This window comes from Hyla sarda, chromosome 4 (genome assembly GCF_029499605.1).
Source record: "Hyla sarda isolate aHylSar1 chromosome 4, aHylSar1.hap1, whole genome shotgun sequence".
Classification (NCBI taxonomy): Eukaryota; Metazoa; Chordata; class Amphibia; order Anura; family Hylidae; genus Hyla; species Hyla sarda.
In genome coordinates this window covers 225575430-225596776 of record NC_079192.1, presented here as the reverse complement: position 1 = coordinate 225596776, position 21347 = coordinate 225575430, and the positions used below count along the sequence as shown (strand labels likewise).

At 40.9% G+C, this 21347-nt stretch overlaps 1 protein-coding gene across 3 annotated transcripts in view; it reads right to left on the bottom strand.

Annotated features, from left to right (window-relative positions):
- The window catches only part of GRAMD4 (GRAM domain containing 4), a 199819-nt gene that overhangs the window by 51522 nt on the left and 126950 nt on the right, over window positions 1-21347 (bottom strand). For all 3 annotated transcript variants that reach the window (XM_056573695.1, XM_056573696.1, XM_056573697.1), the window contains exons 7-13: window positions 20490-20515; window positions 17159-17250; window positions 16877-16968; window positions 14369-14417; window positions 5059-5130; window positions 4563-4606; window positions 4347-4456 (exon numbers count right to left, since the gene is read on the bottom strand). In XM_056573695.1, the coding sequence (XP_056429670.1) occupies window positions 4347-4456; window positions 4563-4606; window positions 5059-5130; window positions 14369-14417; window positions 16877-16968; window positions 17159-17250; window positions 20490-20515 (485 nt within the window). The remainder of the gene's footprint in view (window positions 1-4346; window positions 4457-4562; window positions 4607-5058; window positions 5131-14368; window positions 14418-16876; window positions 16969-17158; window positions 17251-20489; window positions 20516-21347) is intronic.

Here is a 21347-nt window from a genome sequence, read left to right as displayed (position 1 = left end):
GTGCCACTGCGCATGTGTCGGTCCCTTGCTACACCCGGAAGTCGGGGGTAGCGAGGCTTCAATAGTACACTCACACCATCATGCGCATGCGCTCTGCAATCAGAGCGCTGCGCTTAGGGGATATGTGACTCCACGTCGCTAGGACGTGGAGTTAAAGATAATGAATATTTATAAAATGGGGCGGGCTTAGAAGCTTCAGTGCGGGAGGCTTAAAGAGGCACTGTCATTGTTAAAAACTTTTCATATATTGCAGGACTCATCATAATATGACATTTCACAATATACACCTGTTAAAAAATTTTTTAATTTTAACCTGAAATTCAAGCTCAAAATAGCCACCACTAGGGGTCTTTTATCCAGACAGACTAGTCTAGATTTTACAGCATACTGGATACCGGCCGTAAAACATACCGGTATCCAGTATAGGAGATTTCTATTGTGTATGCAAAACTACAGATAAAGGATGTGTGAACATGCTGGGAGCTGTAGTTTTAAAACAGCTGGAGGCAACACTGCTCTAACACAGTTATTTACAAACATTGCAGTTTCAGGTTGTTACTAAACTACAACTCCCAGCATGCTGAAATAGTCAAAGCTTTCTTGGACTCCTGAATGACAAAGAAGTTGATCAGACATTCAGGAGTCTGTGAAAGATGAATGACACACATAGTGACAGCTATGCTGATTAGCATCCAGCTTTACTAGGAGAAGATAAAACAGATAGAACATGCATTCATAAAAATGCTGTACTTTTATCTAAAAAATCCTTGCACTAATTTTATAAAGATCTAGTCTTATACATTTTATCCTGTTATGAATTCACCATAATGTCTTCTGATTACTGCAGGCAAGCTCCAAGTATTTTCCTCTGACACATGACACAGCATAAAACCAAAGAGGAAAGGGTTACAGGGTAGAGAGTACTGATTGGCTGACTGCCCAGGCTTGCTCCTGTGAGGGAGACAGACTGACACGCCCCCTCCAGCCTGCACAATGAAAAAGTAACTCACCAGCAGATAAATGCTTATATCTCTGGATATATAGGTCAGAGACACATACAAATTATATACACATGATCAGGATTGGGTCCTGAGTAACATATCTCTTTTTTTCTTTTTTTTTGCACTATGACAGGTATGCTTTAAGCAGACCCGCCTTGAAGCGATATTATAGACAGAAGAAAGGAAATTTTAAAGCACATAACTCGGCGGCTACTGAACAAAAAAAAAAGTAAGTGACCCCTGTATCAACTCATGTTAAACCACACTATAATCCAGTGTATTGGGTTTAGTGTGGGTGAACTTGCTGACAGTTTTCCTTTTAAGAGGATATCCAAAGCACAGAAAAAATAATGTCTTTTACTTCTGTATTGGGCGGTAGCTTCCCAACACAACAATTCCCAGCATTCTATGTTCCCTCACCTCAGTACATTTCATCCCTCCTTAAAACAAATCAATCCATTCACCTTTTCACATCAGCGTGGCTTCCTCGATCTAGGCTGAGTAAAAAGTGTCTGTTTACACAGCCAGTGAGCTGAAAAGTATCAGTATCTCCTGTCTGTGTTAGAAAGTGAAAAACAGAACTAATAAAAAAAAATAATCAAAAGGCTGCATATCCACCAAGCAGACACAGTATAAATCTCTCTCTCATAGAAAGCCTGTTTCTTTGAGACCTGGCTCACTGAGCGCGCTCTCTCTCACTGGCTACAGATGACACATGTCATGCATCCGGTACGCCTAGAGTATACAGACATCACTTATGGGGCTGGTTTGAATGTTAACACCATAGCAAGCTAAGATCCTTGGGATGATAAAAAACAGATGATCAAATAGGAAGGGCTGTTCATCAATGCAGGGACGACAGAAAAATAACTATGACGACACTACTTAACTTGTAGTCAAGGATTTAAAAAGAAGTGTTATGTGCACTCAGAATAGGGGGCAGAAGTATATTGTGTTTATCTACACACAATTTTCTAACACTGCATAACCCCATTAAGCTCATACCTCCCCTCCCCTGAGCAAACATCTAACCTGATTTATGACGAGAGTACAGGACACTGCGGGAGGCAGTAGAACAGAAAGTAAACATATCTTTCCAAAGACCTACAAAATATTTTTATGCCAAAACAAGCAGGAATAATAAAGAAGTAACGTGCATTCAAAAAGGTATCCATAGCCTTGTTTCCTGGTACTTAAGGACCAAGGGCATCCCTGTACTCCCTGATTCCTTAAGCAGCTTTGAAGCAAGGGCAAGAGTTGCGGCCGCTTCAGAGCACTAAGTGTCGGCCATGAAGCGAGACAATCACTGTTTATGACTAGAGATCGCTGCTGCTGGCCATTTAACCCTTAAGACGCTGTGATCAATGCCAATCGCGGGGAATAAAATTAAAGTAAAAGTTGCCGGTAGTTCAGGGGAGCTGGTACATTTCAATGTTTCTTTGTTCTTTTTAAGGGTAGTTCAGGGTAGCTCACCGAACCCCGGTGTCGTGATCACAGTGGTTCAGGGAGCTAAAATGGTGGATCACCAAGCCGAAGATCACCAAGCCATTGATGTATCCTGGCTTAGCCAGGCTATAATCAGTGGATAACCATAGGCATAACATTATACAACGAATGCAATTTAATGATTGCATAAGTCCCTAAGGGGACTAAAAAAGTGTAAAATAAAAAAAGTTTCAAAAATTATATAAAACCCTCTCTACTAATAAAAAAACAAGCCACCCTTATTTTCAAATTTTACAAGAAAATTACATTTTTTTACATATTTGGTATTGCAGCATGCGTAAATGTCCAAACCCTTAAAAATATAATATTTATGATCCTGCACGAAAAAAAAATACCAAATACCAAAAATACAGATTTTTAATCACATCATATATTAGAATTTTTTTTTTTTTATAAAAAGCGATCAAAAAAATTCCATAAAAACAAAAATGGTACCCCTAAAAACTAGAGATTAAATTCATACAGCCCCATATTCGGAAAAATAAAAAAGTATTAGGGGTCAGAAAAGGACAATTTATGCATATCAATTTTGTTTAAAAGTTTTTGCATTTTTTTTTTAACTAGAACAATAAAATATTTCTTATAAATTTCTGCCCACAAATAATAATTTTTAAATTTTTTTTAGTTAAGTTTTATGGTAAAATTAAAGATGTCATTACAGAGTACAATTGGTCACGCAAAAAAACAAGAAATGAACAGAGGTGTCTGCTGACACCTCTGTCCATGTCAGGAACTGTCCAGAGAAGAAACAAATCCCCATAGCCAACCTCTCCTGCTCGGGACAGTTCCTGACATGGACAGATGTGTCAGCAGAGAGCACTGTGGTCAGACTGAAAAGAACTAGAAAACTTCCACTGCAGCATACAGCAGCTGATAAGTACTGGAGAGATTAAGATTTTTATATAGAAGTAATTTCCAAATCTGCTTAACTTTCTAGCACCAGTTGATTAGAAAAAAAGTTGTGTTCCACCGGAGTAACCGTTTAAGGGTATGCTTACACAGGCAACCATGTTAAAAACTGCACCGCTGCTTCCTCTGAGCCACAATCAGTGTAAGGGGGCCAGCCTTGAAGGTGTCATTGATTAAAGGAATACTGTGGCAAAAAATTACTTATTCCCTAACAACAGGAGAAGGGATAAGTGTAGCTGATTACGGGAGGTTTAACCGCTGGGACACCAGAAATCTCCTGAATGGGCCCGGCTCTGAGTGAGTAGCACGTTTGGTAGACAGCACGTGCTCCTTTAAAATGTATGGAGCACGTGTTGTCTAGGGTAGATGACACGCGCTCCTCACTGAGCGAGACAGGGTCCCATTCAGGACATAGCGGGGGTCCCAGCGGTCAGACCCCCTGCAATCAGCTACTTATATAAGTTTATTTTGCCCACAGTACTGCTTTAAACACTCAGAAAAGAAGTGATATAGATATTGATATAATTTCCCCCACCTCTCACTAAAGTTAAGGGAAGCAGGGTTTTCTAAAGTAAGGTTTTTGACATGGAAATCGTGAACATACCCAAATTAAGCACTGCCATGTAAAAGAAGAAAATAAGTCTCTCCAGAATTTTTAGACTTGCACTTCAGCCTTGATTAGACTATTGGTACTCTTTATAGAGCAAATTGAATGCAGGACTAATAGAGTGCATTGCAGTCTGAAGATGGGTTTACATGCTAAAAATGTTTTGTCTGAACAGTTGTTCAGTTCAGACCTAGCAATGACTGGTCTCCCAACATTATGTGAGATGGCAAATGTTTCTATAATCAACATGATATATTAAAAGAAAAAAAAAATATGGCTATGCATCAACCACAAGCAGCAAAGACATAAGCAGATATACTTACCCATACAGAGGCCAATTAGTCTATATGGAAAAAAACAGGATGCGATGAAGGCCGCCCAAAGGCAAACATATAGTTTTTGTGTAATTTCTGGCTGGACCCACATAAATAGGCTGCAAAATGTGAAAATAATTAAAAGTATAGGTTATTTATAGTCCTACTTAAACACAGTTTTTATATAAAAATGTTGGGAAGGGGGGGGGTCTAAACAAAACATACTTTTTAATTTTTTCCAGTATGTCAGACATCTTTCCAAACAGGTTCTGAAAAAAGGAACACAAGTAATATTGTTTTTATGGAAGGTGTACCTTGACATATAACAAAGTATTAATAGGAATAATCTCATATTGACAAGAAAAGCATGACAACTTATTATAAAACATTAATTTTCCTTATTTTATTTTTTTAACCTTTGAATTGATTAGAACTACTACATACAGACCTACGTCAAACATAGATCCACAACATAACGCCTAAGAGTGGCATATTTCTGAAAGTTAATATTTTAGTACCATTTTATGATGGAATAAAATTAAATATCGTGCCACTTCATTAATGTGCAGTACAATCTTGCTATTATAAGAACTCATAGCATCTGTAACTGCATTTGGCTACAATAACATCGCTTGACTAAGAGGAGTCTGATTCCTAAAAACAGCCAAGGTTTTGCTGCTGATCTAGAAATGAACTCTCAATCCAGCTGACTTTAACAAACCTGTGCTTTCTGCGCTACATCGAGAACCAACTGAAACTTCTCAGAAACCGTAAGGTCTTCCTTTGGAGGCTCCTACAAAGACAAAAAAAAGGATCATCATTTTTACTTAAGAAAGTTTCAGGTTGGTTTTCATTAAATATTTGAGTAAAGCCCCGCTCACATCACACTTTTGGGGCATGTTGTCAGTATAGCAGCAAAAAGTTAAGCAGACTTATAGCTAAATATATTCAGCATGCCCAACGAGTTTAATGGACTGAATGTAATCTAACAGCAGCTATATTATGTGGGTTTCCTAAATGCATACTTTTTTTTTTAAGGTGTCACATGAAGATAGTCGAGGTGGCACTATTGCTTAATCGGGGCGAGTACAGGCGAGTCTCAGGAGACCGGCTACTACGGGAGAAGTAAGTCCTAATGCTGAGTCTGGCGGTGCTGGAGAACCACAAAAGACTAAATCAACAGCAAACCAGCAAAGACACAAACAGTGATCCGCACTCACCGGTAAACTCCAGGCTTCCAGTTCCTACATGGAATCAGTAACGGACCCGGTCGGAACTTGTCTGCAGAGTACTCAGAAGTGAGGCGACTGCGGCAGCTTCACACTGTGTGTGCTTCTTCCGGCCTAAGGTGACAGTTGCCTCACTTCTGAGCGCTCTGCAAACAAGTTCCGACCGGGTCCGCTACTGATTCCACGTAGGAACTGAAAGCCTGCAGTTTAGCGGTAAACGCGAATTACCGTTTGTTTCTTTGCTGGTACACTTTTTTTTTAGACTTGTGAAGTGTAGCAGGCTGTGCTTTTGAGTCCTGGAAAAAAAAAAGAAAAGTATAGGTTCATATAACAGACCAAACTTAGCTACCGGTAGACTACTTTCCGTCTATTAAGTCAATGGGTACAACGTGAGTACGGCACAGTATAAATTGGTGTACATTTTAGGGTATCCCAAAGTTCATCAGCAATGTACCCAGGAATCATGATGACATTGGTAAACACTTTGCTATACAAAGTGATTGCCACTAAACACCAGTAAGGCTATGGAGGCATTACAATCTGACCATTCCTGATGAAGTATACTGTAATGATACAACAAGTGTCAATCAAATATGAGTGCCATATCACACACCAGTTTACAACTATTTTTTTTCTTTTTTGGGATGGGAGTTGGGGGTCTGCATAGTATATGGTTCTCATGGCATACTTTGCATAGCATGTGTGTTGATTTGTTCTCCCATGCATTCATGCAAAGTTGATCACATTTTTCTCTATAGGCAATCCATTACAAACATGAGAACAATTATTTGGTAATTTCTGATCATTCCCCAAACCAGCTGTATTCGTACTTGTATCTTTAGCCCAGTTCAGTTTAAATAAACTATGTTGATATTTCCAAACTTGGAGGCAAGAAAAGTTTCATTTGTTAACTACAGTTTTATTTTGTTATAGCTGGCAATAAAACTGTGCTGAATCAAATGTATCTAATTATTAGCAAGTCATCTGTGGTATACAAGCAGCAAGATTCCAGTGGTATGAGAGGCAGTCATCTGTTATGGTAAAACTGCTATCAGACACTGGTACAGCACAAAATGCTTGCTAGTATTAGCATGATAGCTGATGCATTCTGCCTTGTAACACATGCTGATATTTAACAATACCAGACCTGCATACTATAAATAAAAAAATAATATTTCCATTCATCTGACTGCAGCATAGTGAGACAGAAATTCATCACAGGTCAAGCAGGTCCAGAACTATTTTCCTGCATTACATGGTTTAGGAGTTCCAAGTGGGCTTATTTCACATGAAGTAACCAAAATCAATTACAGCTATACATATTGAATACTTAAAGGGATGTTCCACACCTAGACATCTTATCCCCAATTCAAAGGATAGGGAACAAGATGTAGGATCGTGGGGGTTCCCGCCAATGGGAATCCCGCTATCTCCGACCGGGCACCCCGGTTATCTACATGCACAGAGAGAACTCTACTCCATGCCGGATCAGGAGTGACCACAGCCGTTGCGCCCCTTCCAGATATCTCCCATAGACATTAATGGAGGGGTGTGATAACCACGGCCGCCTGAAGTCTAGCTCAACCAGCGTTGTGAAAATGAATGTTCAGAACACTGATGTGCCGGGCCGGAGATTGTGGGCCCCCCCACAGCGATCAGACATCTTATCACCTATCCTTTGGATAGGGGATAATATGTCTAGGGGCGGAGTACCACTTTAATATAGGGTATATACAGAAAACAGGGCACAGAGCTGTGACAGTTTAATCTTGAATGATAGTGGCTGAATTTAGTGAATAGGAAACATAAAAAAAAATTTAAAAAAACATGGACAGTCATTTTGCCAAAGTGTCTATCCCGATCATCCATAAAATTAAGACTACCTGCTAAATAAGGTGTAGGTCCTCCTAGTCCCACTAAAACAGCTTTAAACCATCCAGGTATAGTCTCCACAAGATCACTGAAAGTGTTGTGTGCTGTAGACTGGAACCAAGATGGTAGCAGATCAGGTACAACCTTAAAGGGAACCCGATGAGGTCACTACTGCCCCCAGTACCATTCTGAAACGGTGTCCATTTGCCCTAAGCAATGTCACACTTGCTGAAAAAACATTTGATTGGGGCTTGTGCTATATACTTAATACATCTATACATGGATCGGACACTGTCGTGCATGCAGTATGGCAAGAGCATTATCCTGGCAAAAGAAGCCAATTAGGTGCTGCCATGAAGGAAAGTATTTGATTTATCAGACTAGGCCACCTTTTTCCTATTGCTCCATGATCAAGTTCTGATGCTCAAGTGTCTATTATAGACACTTTCAGTGGTGTCAGTAAGCCGCAATATACTGTTTATCCTGATACCTTCTATCATATTTAGCATTAACTTTTCCAGCATATTGTGCTACAGTAGCTCTTTTTTGGTATCAGAGCAGCTTAAATGGACATTGCTTTCCATCCACATAAATGAGCCTTGGGCAACTATGATCCCATCATTGCTTTTTTGCTATCTGTTCCTTCTTGAGCTGCTTTTGGTAGATGCTTACCAATGCATACCAAGAACCCACAAGGTTTGCCTTTTCAAAATTGTCTAGCCATCACAATTTGACCTTTGTCAAAGTTTCTTAGATCCTTATGCTAGCCCATTTTTCTTGCTTCCAACACATCAACTTTAAAGTGTACCTGTCATTTGCAAAATTGTTTTATATAATGTAGAAAATATCAATGGTTAAGAATGTGTATATTTTTGTCCCTGCAGTTATTGCTGGGCTTTGTGCTGTGAGGACAAGCAGGGTTCCAAGCAGTGAGGCTCTATAACACGGTCCCGACTTACAGCAGGATGGCTGACAAGCCAGGAGCCTGCACAGAGCCCTGCTTTTCCTGCCCTCACTTCCTGTATTCGGTCTCCTCATAGAGACACAAAGGCAATAATAAGCTGCAGGGACAGCATTCTTTGACCCAAAACATACAAATTTTTTTACCAATGTATATTACAAATATACATATAATGGTATAGCTACATTATATAAAAAGTTTTTGTTAACAACAAGTACACTTTAAGTTTTACAAATCACTGAAAGCTGTGAATGGGGAGGGCACACTGGCGTAATAGACTGGTAATAGACACGAGACTAAATGACAATAGCTAAAGCAATCGAGCAGGGATGAACGGGTCCTCGTAGATTTGACGGCCTGCGGGGTGCATACAAAGCTGAACAGTATCATATAGAAACAACAAAAGAGACGCAGTACGCACTCACCACTACCGTGGCTGTATCCAATCCGGGGCTTAAGGTCTCACGAGCTGCATGCGAGAACGCTCGGAGGCAACGCCGACCGTTTCGTACGTCAGATGCGTACTTCTTCCGGCCTCCAGGGAAGCTGGAAGAAGTACGCATCTGACGTACGAAATGGTCGGCGTTGCCTCCAAGCGTTCTCGCATGCAGCTCGTGAGACCTTGAGCCCCGGATCGGATACAGCCACGGTAGCGGTGAGTGCGTACTGCGTCTCTTTTGTTGACACTTTAAGTTTTGATTTTTTGATTTCTTCGTAATGTGTCCTACCTCTTCAAATGTGCCATCATAAAGAGATAAACAATGGGATTCTCTTCACATTTCAATAGTCTTAATGCTATGTCTGATCAGTATATACTCTATTGGACTATTTTGTTTAGGTGAAGAGCACAATACATGTGCAAGTAAAAACACAGCTCAAACACAATCCCTAATTCTGGACTCTGCCATAAGGTGGCAGTGCAATGTACCGTATATACTCGAGTATAAGCAGAGTTTTTCAGCACAATTTTTCGTGCTGAAAACACCCCCCTCGGCTTATACCCGAGTGAACTCTCCCCCCTCAGTGGTCTTCAACCTGCGGACCTCCAGATGTTTCAAAACTACAACTCCCAGCAAGCCCGGGCAGCCATCGGCTGTCCGGGCTTGCTGGGAGTTGTAGTTTTGAAACCTCTGGAGGTCCGCAGGTTGAAGGCCACTGCGGCCTTCGACATCATCCAGACCCCCCACCCCCTTTAGTTTTGTATTCACCTTCGGCGGGACGTTAGGGTGCGCTGGTCCGGTGCTGCAGGACCGTCCGGTGGGGAGGGATAGTCGTTCCGGGCTGTCCATCTTCACCGGGGGGGGGGGGGGGGGGGGCCTCTTCTCCACACTTCGGGCCCGGCCCCGGAATAGTCACGTTGCCTTGACGACGACACACAGGGACGTTCATTAGCAACGTCCCTGTGCGTCGTCGTCAAGGCAACGCCTCTATTCCGGGCCCGAAGCGCGGAGAAGAGGCCCCCCGGTGAAGATAGACAGCCCGGAAAGACTATCCCTCCCCACCGTTTGGTCCTGCAGCACCGGACCAGCGCACCCTAACGTCCCGCCGGAGGGGAGTACAAACTAAAGGGGGTGGGGGGTCTGGCCGATGGCTGCCCGGGCTTGCTGGGAGTTGTAGTTTTGAAACATCTGGAGGTCCGCAGGTTGAAGACCACTGTATCAGACATTGACAAGCGGTGATGATGAAGGGGGGGGGGGGGGGGCTGATGACATGTGGTGATGATGAAGGGGGGCTGGGATGATGACAGGCGGTGATGATGAAGGGGGGTGGGATGATGACCGGCGGTGATGATGAAGGGGGGATGATGACAGGGTGATAAGGGTGTTAATGACGGGGGTCTGGATGATGACGGGGAGGGGGGGGATGTATTTCCCACCCTAGGCTTATAGTCGAGTCAATAACTTTTCCTGGGATTTTGGGGTGAAATTAGGGGCCTCGGCTTATATTCGGGTCGGCTTATAATCTAGTATTTACGGTAATAATTTTACACTATAATATACACACATACACATATATACACTATATATATATATATGTAGATAGATAGACACACAGCATAGCAAACATAGCTTTTGATTTGAGTTCTAGCATGTAGGACCTGTACTTCCTAGGATTGTTAGCATAAAAGTATGTTTTATGACTTTTGTCTGTAAAGGTATTAAAGAGAAACTGACAGCCTGTTAACCACACTAAACCCAATATACTGGGTTTTTGTGTGAGTAAACAGCTTTAAAAAGAGGGATTAGTTACATAAAAGGGGTTATCCACCATAAGGTGATTTTAGAACGTACCTGCCAGACAGTAATGGACATGCTTAGGAAGGATCTATGCTTGTCTTGGGGCTAAATTGCTTTTTGTTGTGAGATTACCATAAAGCTGTGGCTATCTTTTTGTGAACTGGGTATTTCCTGTTGGAGTTCGTTCTCTTAAAGGACAAATCCCATAGTTCCTTGTTTGTAAGTGTGAGGTCACTTTCCTCCCTCCCACAGATCAGTCACCAATTGAAACACAAATGAGCTGCATTCCAGTCAAAAGATCAGTGTTTTCTAACCAGAGTGCCTACAGCTGTTGCAAAAATACAACTAGTTGCAGAATGATCTCTCTCCCACCCAGCGGTTGCTCCACCCTTTGAAACAGACAGGCTCCCTTTGCACACCTGACTAGTGATGTCATGTCTCGGCAGCCCTGCAACCTGGGAAAACCTAAGACTTGAGAAATTTTGTATGCGGTTTAAAATAAATATTGGTGCGAAAATCACAGAGGAAACAGATATAGACACTATATTATGAACTACACTAACTTTACAGCCCCTATAGCAAAGTAAAAAAAACAAAAAAAACTTTAATCTATGGATCAGTTGCAGAGTTATTGCTGTTTAGTCTTCTATTCCTACTGCGCTGCTGTGGAGGCGAGGGTCTGGCTTGCCAAGCTCCCCTGCCTCCTTAATATTCACCGACCAGACCGCCCACTAGTGATGAATATGCAAATATCTTCACTAGCGTAGTGAGCGTAGTGAGCGCTCTGCTCTCTGAGAAGATCACAGGACCCATTGCCTACACCCAGATGGCAGCACCTGCTATCTGTTCAGAGAAGGAAGACGTTTATTTATCACAGGGGCAGGCCAGGCAGTACAAATTGAGGAGGCAGGGGAGCTCAGCAAGCTGGTTCCCCATCTCTATTTCACCAGCGGCAATAGGAATAGAAGACTAAACTGCAGTAATTTTGCAACTACTCCACAGATTAACCCCCTAAAGGACTCCGCCCATTTTATTTTTAGGTTTTCGTTTTTTCCTCCTTGCCTTCTAAAAATCATAACTCTTATATTTTCATCCACAGACTAGAAGGAGGGCTTGTTTTGTGCACGATCAGTTGTACTTTGTAATGACATCACTAATTTTACCATAAACTGTACGGCGCAACCAAAAAAATACTAATTGTGTGGGAAAATTGATAAGAAGAATGTAATTTTGCAAATTTTGGAAGGTTTCATTTTCATGCTATACACTTTAGGTAAAATAGACCTGTTTTCTTTATTCTGTGGGTCAATACGATTAAAACGATACCCATGATTACATACGTTTCTATTATTATACCGCTTAATAAAAATCACAAACTTTTTAACCAAATTAGTGTGTTTAAAATCCCTCTATTTTGCTGACCTATAACTTTTTTCATTTTTCCGTATAAGTGGCAGTATGAGGGCTCCTTTTTGGGCCGTGATCTGCAATTCTTTTTATACTACATATGCTTATATAAAACTTTTAATACATTTTTTATTAATTTTATGTGGAATAAAATGTTATAAAAAAAAGCATAAATTTTGGCCTTTTTTTAACACTTTTTGGGGGTAAAATGGGGAAAAACTTACAATTTACATTTTTATTGGTGGAGGTGATTTTTAACTTTTATTTTTAACTTTTTTTTTTTACACTAATAGTCCCCATAGAGGACTTTTTATAGCAATCATTCGATTGCTAATACTGTTCAGTGCTATGCATAGGGCATAACACTGATCAGTGTTATCGGTCATCTTCTGCTCTGGTCTGCTCGATCTCAGACCAGAGCAGAAGACCCGTGGAAGGCAGCGGAGACAGGTGAGGGGACCTCAGTCTGCTCTTCTGGATGATTGAATCTCCGCGGCAGCGCTGCGGGCGATCTGATCACCCATTTTAGTGACTGCAGCGCTGCAGATGCCATGATCTGTATTGATCACGGCATCTGAGGGGTTAATGGTGGACATCTGCATGATCGCGGATGTCGGCCATTACCGGTGGGTCCCTGGCTGCTATCAGCGGCCGGGACCTGCCACGCATGACCCGAGCATCGCTCCGATGCTCGCGGTCATTTATAGGACGTAAATGTACCTCCTGGTGTACGACCACACCAATAGTAACCCTTCTTTTTAAAGCTGTTCACTTGCACTATAATGCAATATAGTGGGTTTATTGCGGGTGAACAGCCTGTCAGTTTCCCATTAAATCTGCCTTGAATTGTAAAGTGCTGCAGAAAATATTGGCTAAACTACTTACCAGATTTTATGTTAGAAGTCTCAGTGATGATGCATACATAATTTATGCCGGTTACTTGTTTGTTATTATTACTTCTTACACTTACTGTAGATAACAGTAGATTTATTCATCACATGGGAGTCACAGCTAATATTAAATATTTGATCAAAAATTTCAGTTTTAGTCAAGCTCCAGTTTGACACCTCTTTAAAAATTATAATGTGAAACCTCGCCAAACAGTCTATTTTTGCTGACATTATAAAGGTTTGGCCAACATACAAAGGATATAGGAGGAAATGTATCAAAACCTGTCCAGAGCAAAAGTTGCCCAGTTACCCATAGCAACCAATCAGATCGCTTCTATCATTTTTTTTTAAAAAGGCCTCTGAAAAATGAAAGAAGCAATCTGATTGGTTACTATGGGCAACTCAGCAACTTTTCCTCTGGACAGGTTTTGATAAATTTCCCCCATAGACCCTTGATTAGGGTGTTCCTCTCAAAGGGATAATCTTCTGGAGAGTTTTTACAGTAGTCTATAAGGTGACAAGCAAACCCTCTATTGTATAATGGTTGTATATGACTTGCATTCCTTACAAGCTACATTCTTACAAACTGTGGTAAACTACCTTCCCTATTCAGCAACCTGTATATCAACAATGCCATGCATAAGCATCAGCAGAGTAAGAAAGAACATAGCTTGCAGAGAGTGCAACATAAATAATAACATTGAGGGGATACTCTAGACATTTTATCCCCTAACCAAAGGATAGGAGGAGAAGATATCTGATTGCGAGGGTCCGCGATCAGACATCTTAGAGATGACGTGTATCTCTCAGTAGATTCTTCACATAATGAATGTGCACTAAAGGGCCTATTAATAATTTTTGCTGATAGGTAAACATTGTTTAATCAATTTCTATCAGTCCGGGATGTTGTAAGCCCTTCCTGACTTTTTTGGTTGACCTGAAGGGCTCAGAGACAGTAGTCAACAAGTCATTCAGACCTACTAACTTCTCAGAATTAGAGCTTCTTAGAGTTGCCTAAAATATGTTCTGACTAGTGACAGGTAAATTTTAAAGGGATTATGCCAGGATCCAAAGTTATACACTATACATAGGATAAGACATAGCTAGCTAGCTGATCGGTAGGGGCCCCCCCCCACACACACAGACTGATCTGCTACGTAAATGGGTACTGTGCTTAAAGATAACAAAGACATCTTAAAAGTTTTGACCGTTCAGGGTTTCGGTGCCAAAACCCCTACCAATCACTAGATGTAGCCTGAAAAAAAATATGCGTCCTCTCCCAGCTTTGAACAATCGAGACAGACTTCTTCCCCCTTGTTCTAGTGTACATTTTAACCCCTACCCTGCTTATGGGAGACAACACTTCTAATACCCTTGAACAAAAATTCTGTTGACCCAAGCAATTTAATAGTAACATATCTGCCGAAGAACTTACTATGGGTTCTGAAACTTGAGGCACAATGCACCACTGTATCCTCCAACCCCTAGATACAGGAAGACAGACAGAAAGACAAACCATGTAAAATAAATAACAAATGGAAAAAGTAATGCAAACAACAAAATGTTTAACCAAATTTAGAAGTGTGTGCTCTTATTTCATTATATTATCTGACTTAAAACTAAAAATATAAACCCTATACATGAATATTCAAAAAAGCATTTTATGAGGACCATTGAAGAGAATAAGGCAAAAAAAAAAACGCACAGTTAAAACATACAAGAACCAGAGAAAGAGCTACTGTAGTACAAATTGCTGAAAAAGTTCATGCTGGCTATGAAAACTGAAAGAGCTTTGAAAGTATACTTAAAATGTAGCGACAGAAACTATGAAAGGGGTACTCTGGGGAACTTAAACCATAGCCCATGCTTTCCCTCTCTCCAACCCATTTATTTGTCCAAATATCATTCATTAGCTATATAGAGCAGTTTCCCTCTTTCAGCTGTCACTAATATGCAGGGAGTGAGAGAAAGAAGTCATTATCAGATCCACCTTGTATTTGTGCAAACCCTCCCCGAGACTAGCCCCCACCCTCATGGAAGACAAACACCACATTATTTCTGTCTTGACTGGGTTCACATCTCCCTTCCCCCTAGAGGGTAAAGAGTACTTGTGGCCAACCCCAAACAATTTACATTGTACAGACATTAAATATCTCAGGGTGCCCTGTATTTTTACAGTTTCTAGATACGCCCTTCCGTTCCCAAGATAGTGTATGTTGGTTTATAGTTTGTCTGGAAATTCAGGAACTCTGATGGGTGTGAACTTCATTTTTAAAAAATCCATTACATTTTTTTTTTTAAATCAGGTGATGGGTGGGATTATACAATCAGAGGTTGTTAATGTTTTACATTAAGTGGCGTGTATGCCTAGTATACACCCCCTGATTGTATAACCCAGACCATCACCTAATAACTAAAATTATTAAAATTAAAAAGTGAATGTGACAGATGGTTCACCTGCACTAAACCCAATACACAAGGTTATAGTGCGGGTGAACCTGAGTAAAATTTCTTACTCCAATCTGTGGTACTGTTGTAAACTTATAGCCTCTGTTGCTAATATGCTCCTTTGAGCAATGGAGGCTGATGCCAGCTTCCTGAGCTTCCCTGCCTCTGTCCCCTCTGCTGCCATATGCCAGCCCACCCTCCTCTGATTTCATAACCTTTTCAGAGCAGTCGTGTGCATAGGCTCTCACTTCATTAGGTTGTGACCGCTCTGAAAAGGTTATGCATATTCAGAGAAGGACAGGCTTTTGGCAGCATAGGGGGTGGAGGCAGGGAACCTCGGAGAGTCGACTTTCACCTCCATGGCGCAAATGAGCATATTTGCATATAGGTAACAAAGGATCTAAGTTCATGCCTATTTAACCCTTAATTCCCTAAATTGTCTGCCTCCTACCCCTCTGCTTCTATTAGCCTTCCCAACTTGTGAATATTCATAGGAGAACAATTTGCAATGTAAACACGAGGTGGGCAGGTATATAGAAGCAGAGGGGATGGAGGAAGGGATGCCTGCTTCCGCCTCCATTGCTGAAAGTGGGTATATACTAGCAATGCAGGCTAATAACAACTGTGTCTCCAGAATGGTGGGACCCATCCAGGTGAGTGTTTTGGGTTTAGTTTGAGTGAACCAGCTGTCAGTTTCCCTTAAATTTTTTTTTTTTTTTTTTTTGGAGATTTGACCACAGATCCTCTTTAAGAGGATTTTGCTTTGTGATTTGTGTCTGCTCTGACTGGCCAGTGTCAGAGTATGAAGGAACTACCCCCCCCCCCCCCAAACTGGTAACACCCAGAGTTGTCAAATTATTTATGGGAATATTTAATAGACCTATTTGCAAAGATTACAGTTCCTTTTTGACAACCCCAACCCCCGCCAACACGCAAAACATCACTATGGAAAATATCTTCAAGAAAAGAAAACACATATTTATAAAGGGTGACGAGTCTATATAGAAAAGAAACTACCCCCAGTTAAAACCATTATTATTTGCTTTATTCAGTGCCTCCAGGGCTGTTTTTCCTGCCAACACGCTAAAATCCAATGCACCCCATTGCAAGTTAAATTCAACAAAAACAAAGTAACACATACAATATATTTCTTAGGCCCAAAAATTCTAACCTTATGATTTCTTAACATTTGTTAACAGTAATAGGAACTGAGTTGAATAAAACTTTTACTGCCTACAGCTACCACTAGAAGCGCATTGTTTTGTTTAAGTTCAATGTACACATTATGAAGCGACTTCTCTCTAGTAGTAGCAAGAAGCTGGCAGAATTTTATAATTCGACTGAGTTTGAAGGTTTATATAACAAAAAAACTTGGGGCTTGTGCTGCAGATTGTTGAAAACTATAAAGTAGGAGATGGGACAGCAACAGGCAGAGTTCATAGTCTGTAAATTGTGGGAAATAGGAAATAGTTAAAAAAAGCAACGATTAACTTACCTGGCAATGAGGTAATTTAAGGATAACCTCAAAATAGCTAAAAATAAAAACATAGGGATGGCCCAGCCATGCCACACAGAATACATGTAGATCTAAAAAATAAATAAATTGTGTTAAACAAATAAGAAAAACATTTTTTTGCATATTAGCAACAACTAGTCTCAAAATCGATAAAAACAAAAACTAAGATAGTATATCTAAGAGACTGCAGAGGTGTTTAACATATGCATGATTATTCTAAGCAGTACAAGCAAACAGTACCATGCAATAGCAAATACTTACAATAAAGGCAATTGCAGAAGTATAAACAGAATGCCAGTCTGATAAGGCAGAAAGGTTCTTCACAAAATTTGTAACTGGTTTGGCACCTCTCTCTAGCATGAGAAAAAAATAGAACATTACAGTATCCTTCTTTCCATATGGAGTATTTTGGTCACCATTTGCTAATCTTTTGGAAAAGAAAAACTAAAATATTGCATTGACAATTATTCAGACCCTTAGTGCTTAGAGATTACAGCCTCCAGTCTTCTTGGGTATGATTCCATACATTTTGCACACCTGGATTTGGGGATTTACAGCCATTCTTCACTGCAGGTCCTGGTTGGATGGGGATCATCGGAGGACAGCAATTTTCAGGTCTCCCAGAAATGTTCGATTTGTTTCAAGTCAGGGCTCTGGCTGGGCCACTCAATGACATTCACAGAGTTGTCACTAAGCCACTTCAAACTGGCTGTGTGCTAGGTAGTGGTCATTGGTGGAGAAGATGAAATTATTTTGCGGCAATTTTTTCTTTTTGTGCAGACAGATTGGCACACACTGTTTATACACCATTTTGATATAGATTACACATTTTTTTGGGCACAAAGATTTTACATTTAACATTCTGAGGAAGAAAAGTTATACCACCTAAAGTGATACCAGTATAGTCTAGTTAATAAATAAATAAATAAAAAGGAGGAAACATCCTGTATAAACACTGCAATAAACCTATGGCATAAAATATGCCTGGTATATATTTGTACAAGGATGAGATTGAAAAACACTGAATAATCAACACCTCTTAAAGCGATAAGGTCACCTAATAGACTTGTGAAGTCACAGTCTGAGAATCCTTTAGGTGCTTTTTGAAAACTTCAGGAGGAAAGGTTCCTTTCTGGGCACTATGCTATAAAGCCCAGATTGTGGAGTGCTGCAGTGATTGTTGATTTTCTGGAAGTTTCACCCATCTGCACACAGGATCCTTGGGCTCAGCCAGAGTGACCATTGGGTTCTTCGTTACCTCTCTTACAAAGGCCCTTCTCTTCCTGGTGCGGTGGGCAGCTCTAGGAGTCCTGGCTGCTCCAAACGTCTTTCATTTAAGACTTATTGTGGCCACTGTGCTTCTGGAAACTTTCAGCACAGTAGAAATTGTAGGGATGTAAGAAAAAAATCGATTTGCGCGATTATCGCGATTTTTCACTTGCCGATACTGAATCGATTAAAACATTTTTTTAATCGATTCTTTTTGTGATGTGGAATTTGTATCTCCTGATGCCCGGAACAGCATGTCCCGGGCATCAGGAGATACAAGTTTCACATTTTGTAAGCCGGATCTGACGCGGCAGCGCTCTGGGTGTATGGAGCGGGCTCCAACTCGTGCCCGCTCCATACTCTGCGGCCCCAGGCTGATTTCAGTAGCTGGGGGCCGCTAATGCATCACTGCCGCTAATATCCAGCATGCGGTGCTCTGCAGTGTGTATGGAGCGGGCTCCCGAATCGTACCCGCTCCATACTCTGCAGCCTCCGGGGGCCGCCGCTTATAGCCCGCATTCGGCGATCGCCGCGGCTGGCTATTAACCCTTTAGACAGCGGCATCTAAAGGGATCTGTGAATGCTCCCTGGTGGGCTAGTGGGTTGGATTGCCCCCCCGCAGCGCGATCGCGGGCGGGCGATCCACTGTGGGGGTAGCCGGAGGGCTTACCTCTGCTTCCCTGCTCTCCATGGCTCTGTCATTGATAGAGCCTGGCTAGACCAGGCTCTATCAATGGAGTTCAATAGAACTCTATTCATCTATCTGAGGAATCTAATGATTCCTAAAAGACTAATAAAGTGTATAAAAAAATTAAGTAAAAATAAAGTTTTAATAAAAGTGTAAAAGACATTGAGGGACATTTATCAATGTTTGCTTATGTATTCCTTTTTTTAGTAATTTTTTCCTTACTTTTTTTTTGCTTATGTGTGACTTATTTATCAACTGGTTTCAGCCTGTTGATAATTCACGTAAGCAATTTTTCCTTTTTTACTTTGGTAGTACCTTTTTCTGCTCCATGTTTGAGCTGGAGTAAATTTAGTCAATTTTTAACTCTGCGCAGTTGCGACTGTTGCAGTTAATAAATACCTGACTACCCGTAGTCCATTTTAAAATTATTACTACATAGTTCATTTTTGGAAAACTTGCTTTTCTCGCTTTCCAGTCAAAATGTCGCACGCAGTTGCAACAATTTTGCGACAATTAAAGAAAACCTGACTAAACCCCTTGATAAATGTCCATAATTGTTTTTTAGACAGAATCGGGATATATCGCGATGTATCGTCACCTAGACGGTATCTCGATATATCGGAATATATCGAATCGCCACACTGGTATTGCGATTCGAATCGTATCGCCAAATTCTTGGCGATTCACACCCCTAAGAAATTGTTTGTACTGCCCTCCATATCTGTGCCTCCACCAAATCCTGTCTCAGAGCTCAACAGCCAGTTCTTCCTCATGACTTTGTTTTACTCTGATATGCATTGTTAGCTGTGATACCTTATATAGAAAGGGGCTTTCCAAATCATTAAATCATGTCCAATTGCCTGAATTTACTAAAGGCGGACAACAATCAAGAAGTATCTGAATGTGAAGCAGCCAGAGCTAAATTTCAAGTGTCATAGCAAAGGGTCTGAATACTTTTGTCCTTGTGAATTTTAGTTTTTCCTTTTTAATACATTTGCAGAAATATATAAAACTCTCTATTTACTTTATCATTATGAAGTAGAGTGCAGAATGATGAGGGAAAACTTTTTTTATTTTTTTCACACAAGACAGCAACTTAACAAAATGCGAAAAAAAAGTTAATGGGTCTTAAAAGTTTCCAAACGTACTGTATGTGTGAATCCAGCCTAATTGTTTTCCCAGTGTCAAACTATAATGCTGCTCTTTACTCAGATCTCCCACCAGGCCTCTGTCAAGCTTTGTTTATAAGAAAAAATACTCCACATAAAAGGTTCTTCCACATGTTACATCCTCTATTGCATATACTTAACATTTTGTTTACTTTTATTTACAGAATATCTGTTTCCCTTTAAGATGGAAGTCGGGAAATTAAAGGTTTTATTTAAAAACCATTGGTGGCTTATTGGACAAGAAGCTACACATAGTTGTGTTGTAGTAATATAACATTATTTGTTAAGGCGTTCAAAAGCATTTAAAAAAAATGCCACAGTTGCACTGCAAGTATGGAAAAATCTAAGAAAAATCAAAACATGCAGTGATTGAACATAACCACAAGGTGTAGCTTCAAAGGTTCTACAATAGACAAGTAGCCAATTTTCAATTAGAAGAACCATCACAACAAATGCCAGTACTCACTTAATCTTCTCATATTTTCTGTCAATCTAAAAAAAAAAAAAAAAAAAAAAAAAAAAAAAAGTATAAATTTATATAGCGGAAAACAGCAGTGCATTCAAGGGTAGAGGTAAGTGAAGAGGGTGCAGGCGGGCATAAAACCCAGGTCCACTATTGATCCCAATTTACATTGCACAAAAACTTAAAATCCTGCATCAGATTTTACCATATATAAAGCGTTGCAAAAGGTTATATATGGTAAAATTGCATTCCTTTCCCATGCACGGGAGACTATATTAAAAGGGTACTCCGCTCCTAGACATCTTATCTCCTACCCAAAGGATAAGATGTCTGATCGCGGGGTTCCCCACAATCTCGGCTGCGGCACCCCAGACATCCAGTGCACGGAGCAGACTTCGCTCCATGCCAGACTGGTGATGCGGGGCGGAGGCTCGTGACGTCACGGTCATGCCCCGCTTGTGACGTCACAGCCGAAAGACTTGCATAGAGGGGGCGTGGCCGTGACATCACGAGCGGGGTGCAGCCGTGATGTCATGAGCCTACGGCGCTGCACCAGACAGCAGGGAGATCCTTTGGATAGGGAATAAGATATACAGGGGCGGAGTACCAATTTAATTTCGAAAAACGTGCCCCGCCGGCCTGTAATTAGTCTCCTGCTTGGGGAGCCAACCTCTTCTAGTTTCCTCTGCCCTGGTTGTAATCATGGCCACTCAAAATGATAGGCAGCCCAAGCATGTCCCGCATCATTGCCCTGCTCCGTCTGCTTAGGCCATGTTCACACGTCGGAATTTCTGCGCCGAATTCCCCATTAAAATTCGGCACAAAAATTCCGCTGCAGCAAAGTCCTATTAAATTCAACAG